The sequence below is a fragment of the Phyllopteryx taeniolatus genome, chromosome 21, assembly GCF_024500385.1.
Source record: "Phyllopteryx taeniolatus isolate TA_2022b chromosome 21, UOR_Ptae_1.2, whole genome shotgun sequence".
Classification (NCBI taxonomy): domain Eukaryota; kingdom Metazoa; phylum Chordata; class Actinopteri; order Syngnathiformes; family Syngnathidae; genus Phyllopteryx; species Phyllopteryx taeniolatus.
The window spans coordinates 15,367,816-15,394,596 of record NC_084522.1 but is presented as its reverse complement, the minus strand read 5'-3'; the positions used below and the strand labels follow the sequence as shown (position 1 = coordinate 15,394,596).

Sequence of the window (26,781 nt, the reverse complement as noted above, 5' to 3'; positions counted from 1 at the left end):
GATTAGCATGCCAAGTTGAGGCTAATCACTCCGAAGCAAGTTATGAGATTAACAGTACACTGTGCTAAATAACTGAGGGGGGTGTATTTTCAGAGGTGGGAATAAGTCAACAAATTAACTTCAAGGTAGTCCCAAGGTACTTTGGCAAAAAAGGAAAGTCGAGTACCCACTAATTTTGAACCGTGTGAAGTCAAGTCATGACTTGGTTTAAATTGTAAATCAAGTCATACAATCTGTCACAACATATGTTGGAGTGATAATCAAATGTCTGATTATAACACAAAAAAAGTGCATTTACACCTATAAAAGCTAAATGAACAATAGAGTATGAAATCATATGTATATATTTGTAAACATTTGCATATTTCAGCCTGTATAGATTAATTGTGAACGCTGTTCTTCTGGTGTGGTCAGTTATAACTAATGTAAAACTGTATAGTGTAGTTTGTGTTTTGAAAAAGTTTGGAGTCCGACTGGGTTGCATAGATAAATGCAGATGTTTGTGAACTAGCATTGATTTAATTACTTCAGTATTTACTTTCAAAGCATGCTTTTCCCCAAAACAAACCATATCTACAGTTATGACGTCAGTATGCGTAAGTGTGGTCACTGTTGATAGGCAAGGCCCAAGACCAAAGAACTGTTGGCTTCATCAAGCCGTGACCTCCAACTGGAGCAGTTCGCGGCTGGGTTGAGAATCAGCACCTCCAAATCTGAGACCATGGTCCTCAGTCGGAAAAGGGTGTCGTGCCCTCTCCAGGTCGGGGATGAGCTGCTGCGGCGTCTGCAGTGATGCGGACTTTGTATTGATCCGTTGTGGTCAAGAAGGAGCCAAAACGAAAGGCGACGCTCTCGATTTACCGGTCGATCTACGTTCCTACCCTCACCTATGGTCACGAGCTGTGGGTCGTGACCGAAAGAACAAGATCCGGATACAAGCGGCCTATCTCTCACTTAGAGATAGGGTGAGAAGCTCGGTCATCCGGGAGGATCTCAAGAGTAGAGCCCGCTGCTCCTTCACATCGAGAGGAGCCAGATGAGGTGGCTGGGGCATCTGATTCGGATGCCTCCCGGACGCTTCCCCGGTGGAATGTTCCGGGAGGAGACGCCGGGGACGACCCAGGACACGCTGGAGAGACTACATCCTTTCGGCTGGCCTGGGAGATGGATGAAGTGGCTGGGGAGAGGGAAGTCTGGGCGTCCCTGCTAAAGCTATTGCCCCCGCGACACGACCTCGGATAAGCGGTAGAAAATGGATGGATGGATGGATGATTGTGGGGTAACATCAAGTTGCATGTTGACGGAGACTTCGGCTTGACTCGGCTCTAATCGTTGCACAAGAGTCAATAATCCGGAAGTGGAGTCGAGTCAAAATGCGTCCACGAGTGCTCGAGGCAGCCCGTGGTACAAGCAGCTGGACCATGCCAAACCAAACCACCACAGTCAGACACCAGCTCACCACGAAGGAACGTTGTGGTCACACGGCAAGCCTGGAACGCTCACACCTTGTACCGTAAACACTCCACATTGCCGGTTAATGTTAAGCAGTCGGTGTGTGGGGCCAGAGCTGGATGTGCAGAGACTGTCTCGAAGCCACACTTGTGTACGAGCATCGAGATGAGCGGCGAACGTGAAACGAGGGTGGCTAACGTTAGCTAGTTCCAAAGGAGCCGGACTGGGTTTCATGTGCACCCTGTCACCCTTCCGACATGAGAGGCACAGCGTTTTGTTTGGCAGCGGCATGTACGAGGTGAGTGGCTGCATCAAAAGGGTCCTAGCCGAGCGGCTCGTGACTCGAGACGCGATTGGTGTTAGCTAGCAGGCTAGGGGCACGTCATCATAACGTGTTATTTTTATTTATTTTATTTTGGGGGGGGGGGGGGGGGGGGGCGCATGGACTTTAAGAACATCGGCTGAGAATTAGGAGAGCGATGACTGACGCTCCTGACGTCAATAAAGGAGTCTCGTGTGGTTAGCTGCTGCTTTGGTGGCTAGTTCAGTAGCATAACGAATACAAGCTTAAGAACTGCGATTCATCCCAATCATCACCGGGTGGCCTAATGTTGGTTTGGCAGTGTAATGCATATGGTGGTAATTCCATTTAAAATGCATATTGATGAGAACATGGCAAGAGGCGGTGCCCGCTGGTCATTAATTAGCTCTGTCATGTGAAGCATTTCTCTTCGGCGTCTCAGCTGGTTTGTGGAGACAGGCTGCCGTCTGCTTCTTGCTGGCTGCTCCACGTCCCCCCGTGGGAAGCAGGAGGGAGTGTTAAAGGAGAACAGAGTTTCAGGAGCAACAGTTCCCTCCCTCTTGTTCACAATCATCGGCTTCTTGTCTGCAAAGCTGAACTTTTCAACAGCTTTGCAGCGGTCGGACATGTCATCTGTGATCAGGTACAGCTTTAGTCAATATTTTGTTCTTTGTTTATTGTGTTCCTGAAGTTGATTAGTTTTTCACGTCAAACTTAGTCTTGATTTATGTGTGCTTCTAGGGGAGACAGTTCAGTTATGCAGGCAGACATGTTTCTGATTTTGTTGGGCCAAAAATGAGTTTTCTTGCCAGAAACCCAAGTGTCCCTAAAAACCCAATAGAAAATAACGTGATCATCTATCTATCTATCTATCTATCTATCTATCTATCTATCTATCTATCGTATCGAACTGATTGACTATTAATCGCCAATTCGGGCAAAATGGAATACACTATGAAGGCCCTCGCACGTGATATAATGATGTCATGATCATACATAGACTTATTTGTGCACTGTTATGTTGTGCAACCTAACCTCAGTAGCAAAATGTTCTGATAATTCCGCAACTGTGAAACTACATGTCAGCAGGGCGCATCCAAAAACGGCCTTGGGGGATGTTTGTGCCAAGAAGAGATATTGCTGCGGTCTTGGATCCGCCCTGCCCAACTTTTAAACCCCGCCCTGAACACTGTATATAATCTCGCACTGAACGCTGAAAAAGCGCACATTTGAGAAGCTGCAGCCTTTGCCTGTAGTACATTTGTGCCCAGAATATTCTGCAATAAAGATCTTAAAGAAGTTCATTTCCAGTCTCTGATTCTGACCAACATTCTCACCATCCGAAATTCAACGAACACGCGAAGGACTGGCGGAGAAAAGCCTCCTTCAACAACTACTTGGGGGCAACCAACAGATAGGTTGCTATAAAGTGCTGTCACACTTTCTTCTGGGCAAATTAAGAACCTCGAGAGAAGTTCTCCTGTCCCATCAAATTAATCTCCATTCATTCTCTACAACGCTTATCTTGTTCACGGTCGCAAAGGAAGTGGAACCTCTTCCGGCCGACTTCGGCCGAAAGGAGTACTGCTCCCTGGACTGGTCGGCAGTCAGTCACAGCGGACATGTAACTGTAGTGACAGACCTCACTGAACGGGGAACTGAACCCGCACTGACGACTGGCGAATGAACCAGTACACCACACCAGCAGTGAGTTAAAATATTTCAAAAACAATTGATTAATTTGGTGTATCGTGTGACAAAAGGTGACAAAGACCCCAGAAGCAGAGGTGGGGGACTCGACTTGACTGGAGGTAGACTTGAGTCTCCTAGTTTAGGATTTGGGAATTGCTTGGCTAAAACTCATTAAAGCCGTGACTTAGACTTGAAACTCATGACTTGACAAGTTGTGCCTGTCTAAAGTTTAAAATCTGCATTTTGAACATAGTGTGCCATTAGTTTTACTTTAGAAAGAAAACTATTTGGTTTTGTGTTTTTGGAGAGAGAACGATTTTGTGTAGTGCGCACAAATGGAAGTCCACTTGCATGATTTGATGCTGAATCCAGTGGAAAAACATCACTCCCAGTCTTATGTTTTGACTTATGATGACTAAGTGATGACTTGAATCAACTCGCTTGTAATTGAGTGGGGACTTGACTCACTTATGTTTGCCACAGTAACTTGGGACTTGCTTGAAATCTGAAGGTTGAGACTTGACTTGCACATATGTGACTTAGTACAGTCATTTCCTGTGAGTGCTGCAAATACATGGTTTACCCTGAGAATGATGAATGGCCTTTTTTTTTTTTTTTTTTTTTTTTAAACAGACTTATTTTGAACTATCTTCACCTCTTCCACGAAAGCCCTCAGAGTGAATCCCCTACAAAAACAGATTTTATTGTGGAGAAAAACTATGTAAGGTCACAGTTAAACAAAGTATGTTTAACAGATTTCTCGTTAATATAGAATAGCTGACAGCCCTGTATTTGTTAGTGGGGAGTGATGCTTTAAAGGTTTATAAAACTGCTTTGCTGTAGTGTTTTACATGCATTTTACATTAGTTTTAATTTTATAGTTCTCCTAAATGGGAACGAGCCAGCCCTAACCTGAAATATAACCACTGCCCACCTTCACACAGTATCTGTTATCAATTTAATGATCTGTGGGAGAATGGATTTCATCTTGTCCGAAAGCAGTGGACCACAGTTCCCTTCCATCCTAGCAGGATTACTGTGTGTCTATATTTACCAACACTAATTGGTTTATAATGCTAATGCTGAGGTGCTCTTGTAGAGTGGTGCCAGGTGATCCACTGTGATGTTTCACTAACCTACTACTCACATCAGAATACACCGTTTTCATCTTTCCATAAAGCCATTTTCCCCATGTTTAAAGAACAGGGTTTTCGCTCAGCGAGTTTAAAAAAACGATCACCAATCCGATCACAAGATGGAGCAATGCGTCTATTTAAATGACTTGTTCATTTATTGTATATACTTAGGTACCGAATTGCTCAAAAAAAAAAATATTTACAATAAATAATGTGTCTTTGTTCATCTATTTATGCTAGTGAGGCATAGTGACAGACAGAACAAATGAATGGTCTTCTATTAGATGGCAGGAATTACATACAGTAATTAATATATACACTTTTTGTGACATTTTTGTTTGTTAGTGTGCCGTGAGATTTTTCAATTGTAAAATATGTGCCTTGGCTCTGTAAAGGTTGGAAATCACTGCTCTCGTCACATCGTGTAGTCTAATCAGTCAGGTCAAACCAACATTACAACATAACAGAAATAATGGGTGCTAACTTACTGTAATTAAATTACTTTATTGTAATTAAATTACTTCACACACACCAAACCTTTAGAGCATGATTCGACAGAACGCCTGCATGTTCACTTACAACCGTTGGTGCTAGCACTAGCTTGCTAGGCTACTTAACATTTTGTTGCCTGCTTCCGCGCCGTAACGTATTAAAAATACGTGAGCATACATCAAGCAAGCCTTAAAGGAACGTCCTCTCCCGAGCACTGGAGACCACCAATATACGTTTTTCCCCCATTTTGTTCTTATAAACACACGGCGCGATCCATTGTTGTCGTTATCACCATGGTAACGAGTGTATCCGGTCGCGTTTAGTTGACGATGAAGCCCAGTGAAAGAAAAAAAAAAAGGGATGCAGTGGTATCGAATAGAATGCATTGCATGTTGTCTATCCCACACCGTCGCCATGTTTTTTAAAAATAACTTTATTGGTGGTCAGATATTTACAGTACTACGTCAAAAGACACGTGACAAGGCTAAAAATAAACTATAGCTTTTGGATTCAAATATACTGTACACGATGGTGACGTGGAGGAAATGTCTTTTGCGGAGCCGATCAATGACAACTCTGGTATTGACGAGGCTAATTTTGGTTGGGCTTTCTGTACTCTATCTTAAAAGTGGAATTTCATCTGAAATTAGTATGTTATTAAATGTCACCAGAATAAGTCCATGGAGCTAAGTAATCAATCTTTGCAGAGATTTTATGCCCCCCTTCTCTCTCTCTCTCTCTCGTTCTCTCTCGTGGCCTGTGCATAAACCTTCCTCTAGAAAGAAGTCACAAGCAGTTAGGTATGGTGACATTGCAGGCCACTTCTTTTCCCAGTACAAGCAAGGGTTGTTGGGCAATCAAGATCCTAAATATGTTCAACCTAATGATGTCAATTGCCATTGAAGAATTAAACAATATTTACAATCTGTCAAAAAATGTTTTAAGGTGATTTGTTTTAACCTGGATTCATGATAAAGGACTTTACTGTTGTCCAGCCACTAATTCCAAGGGTTCCTGTTACTTAATGACATACTGTTTGCAGGGCATAGTCCGCTTCTCACAAAGTCAACCTGCCCATGTACCCACCACCCCTCCCAAAAAATTGGCTTTTTTTGTGAAAGTAGTCTTTTTCTGCTGTATTTGTCTGTAGCCAATTACTAATGACTGGGGTTATCTTCTGACTTCTAGACCCTTTTTTCGCTGCATCAGTATCATCTTCAAACATAATAATGTATTTTCAGTCCTCATACTTGGGTGTGGTCAAACATTTTCTGTTCATTTATCTGTACAAAAGAACAGCTAATGGTACACCTTTTGTCTAAAGTTGCTGTTTTTTTTTTAGAAAGCAATCCAGTACTGCAGTATTTTACTGGGGGCGGAAAATTGGGACACAATATATTTTGAACTGTGATTTCCCTTGGTCTTGGCTCACATGCTTTTCAGTTAATAGCAGAACATTACAAGATGCCCTTGGAAGTACCTCTGCAAAGCTCAAGGTTTGTTGAGCTTGTAGAATTTCTGTCACTCATGCATGTCTCACTTTGCTGACGTGGCATTTGACTTTTTAAAAATGCATTCATTTGTTTTATTTTTTTGTAAGTTGTGATGCCTGTTCATTCCGAATTCTTTTCAGATTAGAGATGTTTACTATCCAAAAAAAAATTCAACCATTAACAACTCTTTGTCGTTTAGACATAATAGGGGTCGGGAAAACCTAAATGCTACACATTTACATGCCATTTACCCCTAATATCAAAATAACTTTCAAATTTCAACATAGTGTTTGCCATGGTTGACCCTACCAGGAGTGTGAAGGCCCAGACAACTTAGCTCCTAGGATCATTGGGACACACAAACCCCTCCACCACGATAAGGTGACGGCTTCCAGGAGGGGCCAGACAAAGCACGGCTAAAAGACTCCTATGATGAAAAATATAAGTGGATCGAGGTTTCCCTTGCCTGGACGCCGGCCACCGGGGCCCCCCTCTGGAGCCAGGCCCGGAGGTGGGGCTCGAAGGCGAGCGCTTGGTTGCCGGGCCTGCACCCATGGGGCCCGGCCGGGCACAGCCCGAAAGGGTAACGTGGGTCCCCCTTCCCATGGGCTCACCACCTGTGGGAGGGGTCTTAGGGGTCGGGTGCAGTGCGAGCCGGGCGGTGGCCGAAGGCAGGGACCTTGGCGATCCGATCCCCGGCTACAGAAGCTGGCTCAAGGGACGTGGAATGTCACCTCTCTGGCAGGGAAGGAGCCCGAGCTGGTGTATGAGTTTGAGAAGTTCCGACTAGATATAGTCGGACTCGGCTCCACACACCGCTTGGGCTCTGGTACCAGTCCTCTCGAGAGGGGTTGGACTCTCTTCCACTCTGGAGTTGCCCACGGTGAGAGGCGCCAAGCAGGTGGGGGTATATTTATTGAGAGGAGCGGCGCTGTCAACTGATCACCACCTGGTGGTGAGTTGGCTCCAATGGTGGGTGAAGATGCCGGTCCGATGTGGCAGGCCCAAAAATGTATTGTGAGGGTCTGCTGGGAACGTCTGGCAGAATCCAGTTTAAACTCCCACCTCCGACAGAACTTTGCTCATGTTCCGGGGGAGACGGGGGACATCGAGTCCGAGTGGACCATGTTCCGCGCTTCCATTCCTGAGGCGGCCGACCGGAACTGTGGCTGTAAGGTGGTACCTGTCGTGGCGGCAATCCCCGAACGCGTTAGTGGACACCAACGGTGAGGGATGCCGTGAAGTTGAAGGAGGAGTCCAATCGGGCCTTTTTGGCCTGTGGGACTCCTGAGGCAGCTGATGGGTACCGACTGGCCAAGCGGAATGCAGCTTTTGTGATCGCTGAAGCAAAAACTCTGGTATGGGAGGAGTTCGGTGAGGCCATGGAAAATGACTTCCAGACGGCTTCGAGGAAATTCTGGTCCACCGTCCGGCGACTCAGGCGAGGGAAGCAGTGCACCATCAACACTGTGTATAGTGGGGACGGGGCGCTGCTGACCTCTACTCGGGACGTTGTGAGCCGGTGGGGAGAATACTTCAAAGACCTCTTCAATTCCACCGACACGCCTTCCCATGAGGAAGCAGAGTCTGGGTTCTCTGAGGCGGGCCCTCCTATGTCTGGGGTCGAGGTCACCGAGGTAGTTAAAAAGCTCCTCGGTGGCTAGGCCCCGGGGGGTGGATGAGATTCGCCCGGAGTTCCTAAAGGCTCTGGATGTTGTGGGGCTGTCCTGGTAGACATGCCTCTGCAACATTGCGTGGACATCGGGGACAGTGCCTCTGGATTGGCAGACTGGGGTGGTGGTCCCCCTTTTTAATAAGGGGGACCGGAGGGTGTATTCCAACTACAGGGGGATTACACTCCTCAGACTCCCTGGTAAGGTCTATTCAGGGGTGCTGGAGAGGAGGGTCCATCAGGAAGTCGAATCTCAGATTCAGAAGGAGCATTGTGGTTTTCGTCCAGTGGAACAGTGGACCAGCTCTACACCCTCCGCAGGGTACTCGAGGGTGCATGGGAGTTCGCTCAACCAGTCTACATGTGTTTTGTGGACTTGGAGCAGGTGTTCGACCGTGTCCCTCGGGGAGTCCTGTGCTTTGGGAGTATGGGGTACCGAACCCCCTGATACGGGATGTTCGGTCCCTGTACGACCGGAGTCAGTTTGGTCTGCATATCCGGCAGTAAGTCGGACTCGTTTCCGGTGAAAGCTTGACTCCGCCAAGGCTGCCCTTTGTCACTGATTCTTTTCATAACTTTTATGGACAGAATTTTAAGGCGCAGCCGATGCGTAGAGGGGTCCAGTTTGGTGGCCTCAGTATTGCATCTCTGCTTTTTGCAGATGATGTAGTTCTGGTGGCTTCATCAAGCCGTGATCTCCAACTCTCACTGGAGCAGTTCACAGCCGAGTGTGATGCGGCTGGGATGAGAATCAGCACCTCCAGATCTGAGACCATGGTCCTCAGTCGGAAAAGGGTGGTGTGCCTTCTCCAGGTCGGGGATGAGATCCTGCCCCAAGGGGAGGAGTTCAAGTATCTTGGGGTCTTGTTCACGAGTGAGGGAAGAATGGAACGGGAGATCGACAGGCGGATCGGTGCAGCGTCTGCAGTGATGCGGACTTTGTATCGGTCCGTTGTGGTAAAGAAGGAGCTAAGCCGAAAGGCGAAGCTCTCAATTTACCGGTCGATCTCTGTTCCTACCCTCACCTATGGTCACGAGCTGTGGGACCGAAAGAAAAAGATCCCGGATACAAGCGGCCGAAGTGAGTTTCCTCCTTAGAGATAGGGTGAGAAGCTCGGTCATCCGGGAGTAGAGCCGCTGCTCCTCCACATCGAGAGGAGCCAGATGAGGTGGCTGGGGCATCTGATTCGGATGCCTTCCGGACGCCTCCCTGGTGGGGTGTTCCGGGCACGTCCCACCGGGAGGAGACCCCGGGGACGACCCAGGACATGCTGGAGTTACTACGTCTTTCGGCTGGCCTGGGAACGCCTCGGGATCCCCCTGGAACAGTTGGATGAGCTGGCTGGGGAGAGGGAAGTCTGGCCGTCCCTGCTAAAGCTCCTGCCCCCTTGACCCGACCTTGGATAAGCGGTAGAAAATGGATGGATGGTTGGATCATAATGTTTCAACAGTGGTTTAATGTTCTTGTGAAATGTGTCTTTAACAAAGCATTAAAATCCAATTAACATTTAAGTTTTAAGAATGACTAATCGACATTTGCCCTATTTAAAACCGAAAAAAAATCCAAATTTATTATAGTAGGGCTATTTAATTGTGTAGTTCATAATGGTCTAACTACTGCAAACTTATCACTGATGTAGAATGTAGATGCTGTGTATATCAATGCCCAACCAACAAAGAAAGTGATCTCTTTGTGATCCATCATTTATTATTTCAACCTTATTTTACTGATTTTGTTTTTTTTCCGCTGTTTTCCAGGATGATGGCCGAAGGATAATGTACAAGGAGTCGCATTCCCTCAACCCAAAGTGACCCAATTTCTCCCCATTTTTGTTCATCACCATTTAATGGAGTTGATGCATTCCACAGTAAAATTGTGTGAATTTAATTGTCCAGTTCTTCTCTGGACACCATCTTCAAAAGATCTTCTTCTTTAATTCGGTATGATGTGATCAGACATCGATTCCTGTTGAACACATTTTTCCACCTGGATCTGTAGGACTCTTTCTCTGGCTCCAATACGTGCTCCCAAGCTTTATCCTTTCCCACAACCTACCCCTTTTTGTGTCCTTGGGCCATGGTGCGAAAGAAAGGTTCCCTTATACTATGCGGTGCTTTTCTGTTTGTTGCATGGAATGCGTTGCTTTTGCTTTACCTTTGGGGACGCCCACCAATTGGCCGCCTCGGGGAAGGTGGTGGCGCAGAACCAGGAGGAAATGAGGAGTGGGGTCTAGTCAGAGGCAAAGGAAGCCGGATCGACTTGGCAGGGGAGGTGATCCGGCTTGCGGAGGAAGTTGAAATTCAGCTTGAGACCCAGAAAAAGCTGTTAAAGCAGATTGAAAGTCACAGGGCAGCATGGTCTAAGCGGAAAGATGTTGGGAAAAGAGAAATGCCTGTTACAAATCACGTCATCACGCAAGCCGTTCACCAGCCTCCAAAGCCTCTGCTTCCTTTCAAAGACAATGTGGATACCAAGGATCAAACTCTAAAACACACTCTGAAGTCTTTTGCTACAGTAGCCCCAGATGCTAAGCAGCAATCCAATATAATCAAGATGGACAACACTGACAACGATAAGCCTTCAAGTTCTGTTGCAAGCCCAGAAGTCGTCATTCCTATCCTCGTTATTGCTTGTGACAGAGTTACAATAAAACGAAGTCTTGACAGACTGATTCAGTACCGCCCTTCTCAAGAACTCTATCCTATTATTGTCAGCCAAGACTGCGGTCATACTGAAACAGCTGGCGTCATTGGCTCATATGGCAATCAAGTGACACATATAAGCCAGCCAGACCTCTCAGACATCAGAGTACGGCCAGAGCACAGGAAGTTCCAGGGCTATTACAAAATTGCCAGACATTATCGCTGGGCACTTAACCAAGTGTTCAACACTTTCTCGCAGTCCACTGTGGTCATAGTGGAGGATGACCTCGAGGTGAGTTCTCAACTGCCTCTGCCTTATTCTAATAGCTTTCCCGTACCAATACTGTATAGTGTGGTTGATCATAGATCACGTATATATGGTTATGGAAAAAATTACTGTTACCTTGTTCATATTAATGCCCTGGTACAATTAAAGATACAGTTTGTGTGGACAAATGTAGTGATGAAAACAAAAATAGCTCGTCAGAGTTTAATAGTTGATCTATCCATTTTTTTTGACAGTAACCAAAATCACTGGAAATATAATTAAGCATTAGTTTGTCAAATAGGACAAAGTATGTCGGTATCAGATGCATTTTTGTCATGTTCATTGTATTTTTCAGGTAATATACACTATATTGCCAAAAGTATTTGATCACCTGCCTTGACTCACATATGATTTTAAGTGATATCCCATTCTAAATACATGTGGTTTAATATGATGTTGGTATACCCTTTGATAGCTGTAATAGCTTGCACTCTTGTGGAAAGGCTTTCAACAGAGTTTAGAAGTGCGTTTATGGGAATTTCTGCCCATTCTTCCAGGAGCACATTTGTGAGGTCACACACTGCTGTTGGCCGAAAAAGTCAGGCTAACTGTCCACTCGAAGTCAACCCAATAGTGTTCTATTGGGTTGATGGCAGGATTCTATCAAGGTCCGTCAAGTTCATCCATACCAAAATCTGTCATCCATGACTTTATGGATCTTGCTTTGTGCACTGGTACACAGACATTTTGGAACAGGAAGGGGTAATCCCCAAACAGTTTGACTGTCCAAAATCTCTTGGTATGCTGAAGCGTTCAGAGTTCCTTTCACTATTGCTCAGAGGCTAATATTTTGGACATTTCCAACTTTGTGGGAACAGTTTGGAGATGGCTCCTTCCCGTTCCAAAATGTCTGTGTACCAGTGCACAAAGCAAGGTCCATAAAGTCATGGATGAGAGATTTCACAGCACAAATCAAGGTTCATAAAGACACGAATGAGAGAGTTCAATGTGGAGGAACTTGACTGGTCTGCACAATCCTTACCTCAACCTGAAGGACCACTTTTGGGATGAATTAGAGCGGAGACTTAGAGCCAGGCCTTCTCGTCCATCATCAGTGTGTAACCTCACAAATGTGCTTCTGGAAAAATGGTCATAAATTCCCATAAACATTTCTAAACCTTGTGGAAAAGCTTCCTAGAAGAGTTTAAGCTATTATAACTGCAAAGGGTGGACAAATGTCATTTTAAACTGGCTATATTAAGTATGGGATTTCACTTAAATTAATATATGAGTCAAGGCAGGTAAGTGAATACTTTTGGGAATATACAGTCCCCTCCAAAAGTATTGGAACGGCAAGTTCCATTCCTTTGTTTTTGTCGTATACTGAAGACATTTGGGTTTCATATCAAAAGATGAATATGAGACAAAAGTTCAGAATTCCAGCTTTTATTTCATGGTGTTTACATCTGGATGTTTCAAACAACTCAGGACAGAGCGCCTTTTGTTTGAACCCACCCACTTTTCAAGTGAGCAAAAGTATTGGAACAGACATTAAATTAACTTGGTGAATAACATTTAATATTTGGTGGCATAACCCTTACTTGCAATAACTACATCAAGCCTGTGACCCATTGACTTCACCAGACTGTTGCATTCTCCATTTGAAAGGCTTTTCCAGGCCTTTACTGCAGCCTCTTTTTAGTTTGTTTGTTTCTGGGGGTTTCTCCCTTCAGTCTGCTCTTTTGGCTTAAGGTCCGGTGATTGACTTGACCAGTCTAAGACCTTGCACTTTTTCTCCCTCATGAACCCTCTCACCACCCCGTACCCCCTCCCCGAGCAGAATCCAAGTTAGACTTTTGTGCTCGTCACAGATTGTCCATAATGAACACAGTGTTCAGACATAAAGGTGTCCATACTTACATTTGGCTCCAGGACATAGTAGGCCACAGTTCAATGCGGTCGTGTCATCGGACTTCCGACCACATCTTGGACACTTCGGTGAAGAGAGGGGCGGAGCTGGCAAATGATCACCACCTGCTGGTGTGTTTGCTCCGCTGGTGGGGGAAGATGCCGGTTCGACCTGGCAGACCCAAACATGTTGTGAGGGTCTGCTGTGAACGTTTGGCTGGTGGAGACATTGAGTCCGAGTGGACCATGTTCTGCGCCTCCATTGTTGAGGCGGCCAACCGGAGCTGTGACCGTAAGGTGGTCTGTATCTGTAGTGGCAGCAATCACCGAACCTGCTGTGGACACAAGCTCTAAGGAATACCGTCAAGCTCGAGTCCTCTTGGGCCATTTTGGCCTGTGGGACTGCAGGCAGCTGATGGGAACCAGCTAGCCAAGGGGAACGTAGCTTTGGTGGTTCCTGAGGCAAAAACTTGGCCATGGAGAATGACTTCCGAAAGGCTTCGAGGAAATTATGGTCCACCATCCAGGGTCTCAGAAAGGGGAGTGCACCATTAACACTGTATTGTGGGCATGGGGGACTGTTGACCTCAACCCGGGATGTTGTGAGTCTGTGGGGATGAATACTTCAAAGACCTCCTCAATTCTAGCAACACGCCTTCCCAAGAGGAAGCAGAGTCTGTGGACTCTGAGGCGGGCTCTCCTATCTCCCTCCCGGGTTTGAGGTCACCGAGTTGATTAAAACGCTCCTCGGAGGCAGGGCGCCAGGGGTCCCCCTTTTTAAGAAGGGTGACCAGAGGGTGTGTTCCAACTACAGGGGAATTGACTGGCAACCAGTCAAGGAATTTGACAGCTTTTTGTCCAAAGTCAGCTGAGATGGCCTCCTGTTCCCCTCAACTGTGAACAGGATAACCGGTATTCAAAATTAATCGATCAACGGATAAGGTTGATCAACGGAAATTTCAATGTTTTATCATCATTATTAAGCCAATCATCTTAATACTAATTTCTGCAGTGTCAGATTTTAAATAAACTCTTGACAGAACTGCTATTGATATTTATATTTTTAATAATTGTACCGTATTTTCACGACCATAAGGCGCACCGTATTAAAAGGTGCATTCTCAGTTGCGGGGTCTATTTCTGTTTTTAACACATACAGAAGGAGCACCGTATTATTGGGCGCATACGCTAGCATGCATGCTAGCGTATGTTTTTAAAAAGGCAGCGGGAGCAAAACTGAGTTCGGTTGTACTTTATTCATGTTATTTTTTGATCAATCCTCATCCACAAATCCATCAAAGTCCTCATATTCTGTATCTGAAATGAACAGCTGGGCAAGTTCTCCATCAAACATGCCGGGTTCCCTCTCATCATTGTCGGAGTCAGTCTCGTTGCCGGGGGGGCTGTTCAGCAATGATGCCGGCGTTTTCCTGCTTCCTCCACTTGCGAGGACATGGATTCGTTGATCTTGAATTATCTCGCGGCTGCTCGATTCCCATGTTCCTCCGCGTAACTGATAGCTTGCAGTTTAAACTGTGCTTCTGTGCTTCGTAAGCGTGTCTCTTCGTAGGTGCCATTTTCGTGGGTCCTTAGCCAAACCGATGTTGTTTTGCACAATGCACATACCTACTGGGGGCATGCCTTTAGCGTCCTCTTTCACGCGCACCCTTCCCCCTTTAACGTCCGCATGCTGTCCTCAGTCACGTCCGCCTTTCCTCCATATAAGCACCCTGTCGGCAGGAAATGCTCCTAGTCAGTCAAGCGGAGCGCTCATCGAAGTCACACAACAACATTTACAGATTTTGGAACTCGGTGCACACATAAGACATTATGTGCGCCTTATTATTATAAGGCGCCCCATCCATTTTGGCGAAAATCTAAAATCTACTTTTAAGTGCGCCTTATGGTCGTGAAAATACGGTGTATATATATAATATTTTGTCCACCATGTATGTGTCAATCTACTTTAGCCTGAAATATAAATATCAGAATGTATTTATTCTATTTGGGGTATTTTAAGCCATTATTATTCAATATTAAAAGCACATTATTGTGACGGGAATAACTAAACCGTTTTAAAAAGCGTGTTGTCCAAATTGAATGCTTAACATAAAGAGCTTAATTAGTTTTTTCTAAACTTTTCATTTCAATGAACATGTTATTAGGAACAAATCTGTCAGATTTTTGAAGCTTTGCTGTGTTATGCTCATTCACGGAACACCAATGACAACATTTTATTCTGCTTTGTTTTGCTTTCCCCAGATTTGCTCGGTTCCAGAAATTGAAAAAAAAAATAATTAAAAAATCTATTTATTGACAGTGCCATGGTTGAGACAAGCAAGACAGTTGTTTTTTTACTTTGGCAAAACCAACTTTAAGATTCAAATCAACAAACAGGCTTGGAATGGACGTCCTGACAATCTTGGTACTTGCGTCAAGAAATAAGCGAGCCCGTTGTAGCACAGAAAAAGCCTGTCTCATTTATTATTAATTTAAACATCTATTATGGTGTCACCTCATCTTGTGCAGTTATCTTTTTGCTGATATGTTCACTTTCAGTTTAAACCTAGAAGATTTCTCTGGATTTTGTGGATTGAGTATAATGTTTTAGAGCTGCTCCCTTTGACCTACACAATATGTTCCGATAAAGCTGGATTAGATATCAAATAAGATTGTTTGGCATCCATCCATCCATCCTCTTAAGGGTCACATGTGAGCTGAAGCCTATCCCAGCTGACTTTGGGTGGGAGGCGGGGAACACCCGGAACCTTTCGCCAGCCAATCGTGGGGCGCACATAGACAAACAGCCATTCACACTCAGACCCCTATCTCACTGGTCCGGAGAGTATTTGGCGACCTGATGGCGACTTGAATCTTTGTGATGTCTGCTGGAGACTAGCCGCGTCGCCAGGGGGTCAAGGTGAAATCCAACATGTTTGATTTCATTGGAGACCTTTTGGCAACTCCTCTCTATGCTCACTGTAGGAAAAAAAACTGAAAAAGCTCAGTCACTTAACTGCAAGCAATCGTCACTCAAATTTGTGGACATTTCTACTTATGCCCACTTCAGCATCGTCTTTATTTGCCAAGTATGTCAAAAACACCGAAGGAATTTGTCTCCAGTTAATGGGTCGCTGTAGTACGACAATAGACAGCCATTTTGACAATAAATACGTTTGAGACATAAAAACACTACGGAGAGTCACTTAGCCTCTAGCAGTTTAATGGCAAGAGGGAAGAAGCTGTTGGAATGTCTACAAGTTTTAGTTTGCATTTTTCGATGGTGCTTACCTGAGGCAAGGAGCTGGAAGAGGTGGTGACCAGGATGTGGAGGGTCCAAAAGGATTTTGCATGATCTTGTCTTGGTTATGGCAGCGTGCAAGGTCCCAAGGGGGGGTAGGGGGGTCTGATGAATTTAAAAAAACATTTTTTTTTAGGCTTTCCTGATGGTCCATTGCAGTCCAAGTTTGTCCTTTTTTGTGGCAGCGCCAAACCAGACTGTGATGGATGAACACAAGACTGATTCAATGACTGCTGTGTAGAACTGGCTCAACAGCTTCCTGTGTAAGGCCGTGCTGCCTCAGAAACCGCAGGAAGTACTTCCTCTGCTGGGCCTTTTTGAAGATGGAGTTGTTGGTCTCCCACTTCAGGTCCTGAGAGACTGTAAGACGTCTCTGCAGAAGGCTTTCAAACTCCCTTTCAAACCTCCCTGCTCAGCCTGAAATACACATCGAAGTGCTCGTCCTGGAACAAGAAAGCTCACGAACGATTTTAAACTCAGAGAACCTGCAGTGAAATATTCCCATTCCCTTTTTGACATGAAGTGGGGCAAAAACGTATTTAGTCAGCCACCAATTGTGCAAGTTCTCCCACTTAAAAAGATGAGAGAGGCCTGTAATTTTCATCATTGGTATACCTAACCTATGAGAGAGAAAATGAGGGGGGAAAAATCCAGAAAATCACATTGTCTGATTTGTAAAGAATTAGCAAATGATGGTGGAAAATAAGTATTTGGTCACCTACAAACAAGCAAGATTTCTGGCTCTCGCAGATCTGTAACTACGTCTTTAAGAGGGTCCTCTGTCCTCTACTCGTTACCTGTATTAATGGCACCTGTTTGAACTCATCGGTATAAAAACCTCCAACAGTCACACTTCAAACTCCACTATAGCCAAGACCAAAGAGCTATCAAAGGACACCATAAAACAAAATTGTAGACCTGCACCAGGCTGGGAAGACTGAATCTGCAATAGGTAAGCAACTTGCTGTGAAGAAATCAATTGTGTGAGCAATTATTAGAAATTGGACATACTTGATATGCCAAGATGGCGTCAACCAGTGTGGTCGCCTCGGCAACGCGCTATCTAGTATTGTTTTGGGGTTTTTCGTTCGTCTTTAGAGACATTGCACGACTCACTTACACAAGGGGAGACTTGCTAACAGTCAAGGAGGCTACTCCGGACTTTTTTTCACCAACTTTCGCAAATCCGCTCAGTTTTTTTCCCCGAGTTACTTACCGGGGCGACGTCCGCGGTTTTCGACACATGGAGATGGAAATGGCGCCACAGAGGGAAGCGAGCCGGCATTCAGGTGAAACTCTGCAAGAGAGGACACAGATTGGCGTTCCCGTCGATCCACCTCGCGAATGAACGTTCCCTACCCAACAAAATGGACGAGCTTCATCATCTGTTAAAGACCAGTAAAGACTTCGGACGTTCCGCCGCCATGTGCTTCACGGAGGCCTGGCTTTGCGACGCTGTACCCGATGGCGCTGTCATGCTTCCCGGCTTCGATATTCATCGAGCAGACCACCACATGGAATCATCGGGGAAAACATAGGGCGGCGGGATATGCCTCTATATCAACGAAAAATGGTGTACGGACGTCACGGAGCTCAGCACACACTGCAGCCCGCATTTGGAGTCGCTGTTTTTTAACTGTAAGCCATTCTACTCGCTGCGTGAGTTCGCATCATTCATCCTCGCTGGAGCGTACATCCCGCCTCAAGCTAACACGAACGCCGCACTGCTAACGCTCGCCGAACAAGTCAACGAAATTGGATAAAAAACACCCGGACTCACCCCTCATTATTCTCGGGGACTTTAACAAAGCTAAACTCAACCACAAACTCTCTAAATACAATCAGCACATTGACTGTCCTACCAGGGAAAATAACATTTTGGACCACTGCTATACTACGCTAAAAAACGCAGACCGTGCTATACCTCGTGCAGCCCTGGGGTCGTCATTAACATTGCAAAGAGGAACTATGCAGCAAAGTTGAAAAAACAGTTTAGCGCTAACGACTCAAAATCAGTCTGGCATGCATTCCAATCGCTGGCTAATTACAAGCGACGATCCCCCCAAGCTGAGAACAATAGCACACTAGCCAACGACTTGAATATCTTCTACTGCAGATTTGAAAAGGACCCTTTCACACCAAGCCAGCCACATCACCGACCACAATCACACCTCTGACTTCTGCGTTAACCATCCCATCCATGAACAGGATGTGAGATGCATCTTCAAACAACAAAAGATTAACAAAGCGTCAGGCCAAGACCATGTGTCCCCGTCCTGCCTAAAAGTCTGGGCGGACCAGCTCGCTCCAGTCTTCACACAGACCTTCAATAGATCTCTGGAACTGTGCGAAGTACCATCCTGTTTCAAACGCTCCACCATCATTCCAGTCCCCAAGAAACCTGCAATCTCTGGTCTAAATGACTACAGGCCTGTCGCCTTGACATCTGTGGTCATGAAGTCCTTTGAACGTCTCGCGCTGGACCGCCTCAAGAGTGTCCCAGGTCCCCTGCTGGACCCCCTGCTGTTTGCCTACCAAGCGAACAGGTCTGTGGATGATGCAGTCAACATGGGACTGCACTTCATCCTAGAACACCTCGACAGAGCAGGGATCCTGTTCGTGGACTTCAGCTCAGCGTTCAACACCATCATACCTGAACTCCTTTCATCCAAGCTTCTCCAGCTCAGCGTCTCACCTGCCATCTGCCAGTGGATTTACAGCTTTCTGACGGGCAGGACACAGCAGGCGAGGCTGGGGGAGGCCACCTCATCCACACGCAGCATCAGCACTGGGGCGCCCCAAGGTTGTGTCCTCTCTCCGCTGCTCTTCTCTCTCTACACGAACGACTGCACCTCAGCGCACCCAACTGTCAAATTCCTGAAGTTTGCAGATGACACCACTGTCATCAGCCTCATCAAGGACGGTGACAATTCTGCATATCGACAGGAAGCAGAGCGCCTGGAGCTGCGGTGCGGCCGACACAACCTGGAGCTGAACACGCTCAAGACTGTAGAAATGATCGTGGACTTCAGGACGCATCCTTCGCCACAGCTGCCCCTCACGTTGTCCAGCTGCCTTGTGTCAACCGTCGAGACCTTCAAGTTCCTGGGAATTACAGTCTCTCAGGACCTGAAGTGGGCGACCAACATCAACTCCGTCCTCAAAAAGGCCCAACAGAGGATGTACTTCCTGCGTCTTCTGAGAAAGCACGGCCTGCCACCGGAGATGCTGAGGCACTTCTACACAGCGGTCATTGAATCAGTCCTGGGTTCTTCCATCACAGTCTGGTTTGGTGCTGCTACAAAAAAGGACAAACTCTGACTGCAACGGATAATCAAAACTGCTGAAAGGATTGTCGGTAGCCCCCTACCCACCCTTGAGGACTTGCACGCTGCCAGAACTAAGACAAGAGCATGCAAAATCCTCTCGGACCCTCCGCATCCCGGTCACCAGCTCTTCCAGCTCCTTCCCTCAGGTAGGCGCTACCGATCAATGCAAACTAGAACTAGCAGACATTCCAACAGCTTCTTCCCTCTTGCAATCAACTTCTTAAACACCTAACCTACAATTCCATTGCAACATGCTGGCAATTTTTTGACTTGAATTTGTTGTCACATTTCTGTGGGGCCAATTATGTATTACTCGTGCACTCACTGTCGTTGTCTCGCCACGCTGCACTACTTGCATATCTCTTGTTGACCAATATTGGCCACTCATGCCAGAGTAGCATCTGCTCCATTTGCACACTGATTGAGGAGTATCTGTAACATTTGCACAATCAACATTGTCCCAGATTATCGCACTACTCGTCACTTTAAACCGCATACACTCATTGAAGTCTCAGCGCCCTTTGCACAATGGTCATTGCACCGGACTGTTGCGATATTAGTCATTCAAACTGCTCTAAGTGCTAGAGGACTCTGCATCTTTTTGCACAATTGTCAAAAAAAAAATGTATTGACATTACCAGATAACTAGCAACCCTTTACTGCTTTTTTTTTTTTTTTTTTTTTGGTCAATGTCTTTATGTCTCCAAAGTGTTCTCTGTCAATTGACTGTCTGTTGTCGTACTAGAGCGGCTCCAACTACCGGAGACAAATGCCTTGTGTGTTTTTTGGACATACTTGGCAAATAAAGATGATTCTAATTCTGATTCCATCAGCAAGGGGATTGAAGATGAAACATGGCTGGGTCTTTCAGCATGAGAATGATCCCAAACACACCACCCATGCAACGAAGAAGGGGCTTCATAAGAATTATTTCAAGGTCCTGGAGTGGCCTAGCCAGTCTCCAGATCTCAACCCCGTAGAAAATCTTTGGAGGGAGTTGAAAGTCTGTGTTGCACTGCAACAGCCCCAAAACATCACTGCTCTAGAGATCATCTGCATGGAGGAATGGGCCAAAATACCAGCAACAGTGTGTGAAGAAAATTGTTGACGTCTGTCATTGCCAACAAAGAGTATATAACAAAGTATTGAGATGAACTTTTGTTTTTGACCAAATACTTATTTACCACCATAATTTGCTACTAAATTCTTTTTTTCTCATTTTGTCTCTCATAGGTGAGGTATACCTATGATGAAAATTACAGGCCTCTCACATCTTTTTAAGTTGGAGAACTTGCACAATTGGTGGCTGACTAACTACTTTTTTGCCCCCTATGTACGTATTGCCGATTTGCGGTCCACCCAGTGGGGAAAGCCTCCCGACTTCCCTCTAGGTTGTTACGTCACCACTTCCAAATATGCGATGGCCGCACCCCTGTTTGCTGTCGTCATTGTGCTTTGACACCTGGGCCTTTCACACTGAGCAAGTGCAGTGTGAAAAGGCCTTTAGTGTCACAAAACTGCGAGCAATTGTCAACAAAATTTATATGGACATCTCTACCAATGCCCACTTCAGAACGATTGCCCCAATAGTTTTGATTTTATGGACGGTAATGCGTTTTCCTCATTAGAGGACTGTACCGGTGTCCGTGCACCGGTGGCTGAACATGGAGTACGCACAGCACGCAGACAGATAATATAAATTCTGTATTTATTTACCGAATATATATACTTTATATAGGCCTATATCGGCGACTTCTGGGTGAATTGGTTGTCACATTGTCTGGAGACGTCTCCCAGACATCTTCCTGGTGAGCATGCAAGCATTATTTTGGTCTCCAGGGTCCTGGAGTCCACTGATCAGTCTCGGTGACGTCCCCGCCAGTGAGATGGGCCCTTCACACCTACAGACAATTTAGAGTCTTTAATGAACCTACGACGCATGTTTTTGGAGTGAAGGGAGGAAGCCTCTGTACCCGGAAAAAACCCACACAAGCACGGGGAGAACCTGAAAGCTCCTCACAGGTTTTCCTTACTCATAAAACACAAACGAGAGCAGTCATGACCCCCAGAACTAGTTGGCAATGACACATGCCTTATTTTATGTTATTAACCTGTTGTGTACAAATGTTTGTAATGTCTAATGAGCTAGTATGGCTGCACAGTTCTGTTGAACAGCACCTTTTAGATGATTGATGACTAATTTGTTCATACTTTGGACACTTCTAACATCTTTGAAAGGCAGTTTTACAGTATGAACAGCACTCGTTTCATATTCATAGTCCTGTTTGTTTGTCTGGTAAGATGTTTAAAGCGCCTTTAGAAATTAAGTTTAAGAGTTAGCTAGAATACTGGTTGCTGGACAAAAGGCAGTGGTCTTAAGTTGGATTTTATCGCAACACCAGAATTTTGCCATCACTATACATAATCTTAAAAAAAAAAAAAAAAAAACGTTTGGGTGCTTCTCAAATATAACTAATGTGAAATATTATTTCAGCAGATCAGTTGTTGTCAAACAGGAATACAGTGCAATGAAAAAGTATTGGCCCCCTTCTCAAATTACCCCCTCCCCCCATAGTTTCCCCACTTTTTAAGATCATCAAACAAATGTAAATATCAGTCAAATATAATACAAGTGAACTTAAAAAGCTGTTTTTAAATGGTGATTTCATTTACTTAGGGAAAAGAACTATTCAAAGTTACCTCTCCCTGTGTGAAAAATTAATTACCCCCCTTGTCAAATTGTTGGTTAATTTTCAATGATCACACACAAGTCTGATTATCTCCAGACCTGTTCAACAGAAAAATCACTTAAACAGAATCTATCCCGACAAAATCAAGTCAGACAAAAGATCTAAAAAAGCTACAACAAAATGACACGTTCCAAAGAAATTCCAGAACAGTCGAGAAATAAAGGAACTGACATCTATCAGTCTGGAAAAGGTTACAAAAACCATTTTTCAAGCTTTCGGATTGCAGCGAACCATAGGGAGAACAATCATCCTCACCTGGAGAAAACATGGCACAGTGGTGAACCTTCCCAGGAGTGTCTGGGCTACAAAGATTACCCCAAGAGAACAGCAATGACTCATCCAGGAAGCCACAAAGGAAATCGGACATCTTCTAAAGAACTGCATGCGTTCCTTGCCTCGGTTAAATTCAGTGTTCATGACGCAACAATAAGGAAGAGACTGGGCAAAAATGGCTTCCATGGCAGAGTTCCAAGGCGAAAACCACTGCTGACCAAAAAGAACATAAGGACTCGTCTTACATTTGCAAAATAAAAATAATAATAAATCTGAATAATTCCCAAGACTTTTGGGAGAACATTATATGGACTGAGGAGAGGAAAGTTGAGCTTTTGGGAAGGTGTGTGTGTCGTTAATCTGGCGTAAATGTAGCACAGCATATCACATCATACCAACTGTAAAACATGGTGGTGGTAGTGTGATGGTCTTGGGTTGCTTCTTCCTTCAGGACCTGGACAACTTGCTGTGATTGATAGGAACCATGAATTCTACTCTTTAACAGAAAATCCTGCACGAGAATGTTCAGCCATCAGTTTGTGACCTCAAGCTGAAGCACACTTGGGTTCTGCAGCAGGATAACGATCCGAAACACACCAGCAAGTCAACTTCTGAATGGCTGAAAAAACCAAAATGAAGGTTTTGGAGTGGCCTAGTTAAAGTCCAGACTTGAATCCGATTAAAATACAGTGGAATGACCTTAAAAAGGTTGTTCATGCTCGAAAAGCCTCCATTTTTCCAACAATTCTGCAAGGAAGAGTGGGCCAAAATATCTCCACAGATATGTATGTGAAAGACCCTGTAATAGAAAACACTTGATTTCAGTTGTTGCTGCTGAGGATGGCCCAACCAGTTATTAGGTTTAGGGGCCATTACTTTTTCACACAGGGCCAGGTAACTTTGAATTGTTTTTTCCTTGATAAATGAATACACCATTTTAAAACCTACTTTTAAGTGCACATGCATTAGATTTGTCTATTTACATTTGTTCGATAATCTTAAACATGAAAGTGGGCGGAAATTTGAGAAGGCTTTTTCCCTTTTCACGGCACTGTATAATGTTTCTGTATTCCTTTTTGTCATTCTTTAGGTGGCACCAGACTTCTTTGAGTATTTCCGTGCCATGTACCCAATCCTGCGGGCCGACCCAACACTGTGGTGTGTCTCTGCCTGGAATGATAATGGCAGAGACGCCTTGGTTGATCCATCCAAAGCTGGTCTTCTCCACCGGACAGACTTCTTCCCTGGTCTGGGCTGGATGCTGCTCAAGGAATTGTGGGACGAGCTTGAACCCAAATGGCCTTCTGCATTCTGGGACGACTGGATGCGTCTGCCAGAGCAGCGCAAGGACCGCTCGTGCATTCGCCCGGAAATCTCACGAACTATCACCTTTGGCCGAAAAGGTGTCAGTTTAGGTCAATTCTTTGACCAGTATCTACGCTATATTCGACTTAATACTGACTTTGTGCCTTTTACCAAACAAGACTTCTTTCATTTGATTAAGGAGAATTATGATGAGAAGTTTATCAAAGAAGTTTACAATGCCCCACTGGTGAAGATAGAGGAGCTGCAACAGGGGGGGAATTTAAGAGGACCTGGTCCCTACAGAGTGAAGTACTCTACCAGGGATAGTTTTAAAGTCCTTGCCCGGAATCTGGGGGTGATGGATGACTTGAAATCTGGAGTCCCACGGACAGGCTACAGGGGTGTGGTTAGTTTCCTGCACCGTGGTCGAAGGGTGTTTTTAGCTCCACCAGAAGGTTGGACGCAATATGATGCCAGCTGGAGTTGAGACCGATCCAGTCTGTTCAAAACAAAGTGTTGATGAGATGAGGCAACTCAAAGGTGCACCCCTGGAGACCCAACAGCATCCTTATGGTTCAAGAAGGAAATCCAACAGCCCACCAGTGGGACTGTGAGCTTGGCCTGTTTGCCAGGAAGCTTCTCAAATGAGGCGCTCACTCAGGATCAGCTAGCGTAGAGGCCACAGAGTTAAATCTCGTGAAAAAGAAAAATTCCACTCTTGAACACGGCTTAAACAGCTTTTGGCAAAGTGCCTTTCTTTTTTGACCCATTCAGTTGGGTTGTTATTGTATTTTGTAATGACTTGATGATAGAAAATAGCCTGACAAATCCACACGTTCACAGCAACCGTAAATCATGTTTGGCAAGAGAGAACAATTTCAATTTGAGTCAGCAAGGAAGTTTCACATTCCAGAGTAAGTGAAAAGAAAGCGGAAGCCAAAAAAAAAGGAGTTATCATCTTGGGAACTCTTTCAGTGTGAACATATGAAACTGAGCGTTGAGATAAAAAAAAAAAATAATAATAAAATCAAAATCAATGATAGGTGTTTAAATCTGTAAAAGAATAAATGCATATTTGCTTAAAAAAACAGCAAAGTCATCATGTGCTAATTTTTGTAATTTATGGGATAAAAATTATTAAAAAAAGAAAAAAAGGACCTCTTGACAGAAAAACATTATAGAGCTGAGCTGCCGTGTTGAAATTCAAGACTCATCAAAAAGTAATAAACAAATGCTGAATTTCATGAGACGCTCGAGTGCTCAAAGGACTTTCCCCGGCTCAGTGCTACACTTTTATTACCTTGCCCAGTTCACAACATGCCGGTGGAATAATCGCAATACGCCACGTTTCCACCAAGTAGTGCAGTTAGTACGGTCAATGCTTTTATTTCGTTGCATTGCTTAGGCGTTTTAAAACAAAACTGCCACAACCTATTGTGGTTATTACTGTGGATTAACTGTCAACTGTGTTGTTTTTCCCAAATATTTAACTGCGACAGGTATATTCTCTTGCTCCTTTACAGTGAGTGTCCCTCTTTTTATTATGAGAGCAGTTTTTTTTCTTTTTTTGTGTGTATTCATACGCAAGAAAAGTTTTTCTTCCTTTACATATGATGATTTGCAGATGTTTCTTTTACCCAATAGTATATAAATGATCGCATCATCACTTTTACCGTTGTCAAATTGTCACAATGAGATCATATCGCAAGGGGTTTTCCCCCACCACTCGAAGTCAACATGTCGGATATGGGATGCTGATAGCTGCATCGGTAGCAGTAAAATTGTGTTGAATTTGTTCGAGAAGTCGACAAAACAAATGCAGTATGGGTCAACGGAAACAGAAAATCCAAGTTAACTGTGCTGCTTGGTGGAAACGGGGCTTCAGAAAAGTAACCGATTCTTGATGATAATAGCACTTGTGTACATTTTAGAATGAATATCTAGCTAGGAGAATCTATGGCAGTCAAGAATGCAGGCTCAAGGGTGGAGTTTTTGTTGTTGTTGTTGTTGTTGCTTGAAATTCGAGCGCTGTTGTCCGGAGGGCACTTCCTGAGGCAAAACCTAGAGATATAGCCACCAGTATTGATTTTTTTCTTTTTTTTTTCTTCTTCTCCATTAACCCGACTTGTTTGTGTGTATTCCTCATTTCATATCTAAAAGTGTTTCATTGCGTCCATTAAACTCTAAACACAATGAAATGCTCAAACATACCAGTGCACATGCTCTCTGTGGTGCCACACAATTTATTTGACAGAAGTAGTTTTATGGAGAAATATCCAAACTCCTCCCACCTCTTACATTTCATGATAATTGATTTCCCTTTAGCATCATTGTCAGTGTGAAAGAAGCTGCATTCAACCACTTGCTGCGACAGTTAACTGAATTTTGTCTGTGTCTAAAGATATTGCCACAATGAAGGATGAATTTGTAATTTAACTGTCTTGAACTTGAAGTTTGAAACTATTGCAAAGCAGAGTGACGTTTCACCTTGATGCCCTGGTATAGGGCCGGTTGTAGTTTTCATCCAAACCATGGTTTGGTCAATTTAGGTTTGTTGAAAAACCGCAATGATTGTCTGCTATTTTTTTGTTTGTTTGTGTCTGCTAAAAAGAAGGCTGAGTGTCAAGAAATCATCACTGTACTGTATTAAGCTTTGAATGGGTATACATGAGATTTATTGACATGTCTATTTGGTCATATGAAACACTGCCTGACGTGTTCAGAACTTTAATACATTATAAATAAAATCGACTATTTTGATATTTG

At 44.6% G+C, this 26,781-nt stretch overlaps 1 protein-coding gene across 3 annotated transcripts; it reads left to right on the top strand.

Annotated features, from left to right (window-relative positions):
* The first annotated feature begins 1,156 nt into the window (after positions 1 to 1,156).
* On the top strand, positions 1,157 to 26,781 carry mgat1b (alpha-1,3-mannosyl-glycoprotein 2-beta-N-acetylglucosaminyltransferase b). 3 transcript variants are annotated; one of them, XM_061760459.1, is made up of 3 exons: positions 1,157 to 1,750; positions 9,997 to 11,173; positions 23,801 to 26,781. In XM_061760459.1, the coding sequence occupies exons 2-3, from the start codon at positions 10,316 to 10,318 to the stop codon at positions 24,500 to 24,502; spliced, it is 1,560 nt and encodes a 519-aa protein (XP_061616443.1). In that variant the 5' UTR covers positions 1,157 to 1,750; positions 9,997 to 10,315; the 3' UTR covers positions 24,503 to 26,781. The 3 variants fall into 3 exon arrangements, with proteins under 3 accessions (XP_061616443.1, XP_061616444.1, XP_061616445.1); XM_061760460.1 differs by lacking the exon at positions 1,157 to 1,750 and adding an exon at positions 1,909 to 2,396; XM_061760461.1 differs by lacking the exons at positions 1,157 to 1,750; positions 9,997 to 11,173 and adding an exon at positions 12,078 to 19,833 and having other exon boundaries at positions 23,801 to 23,938.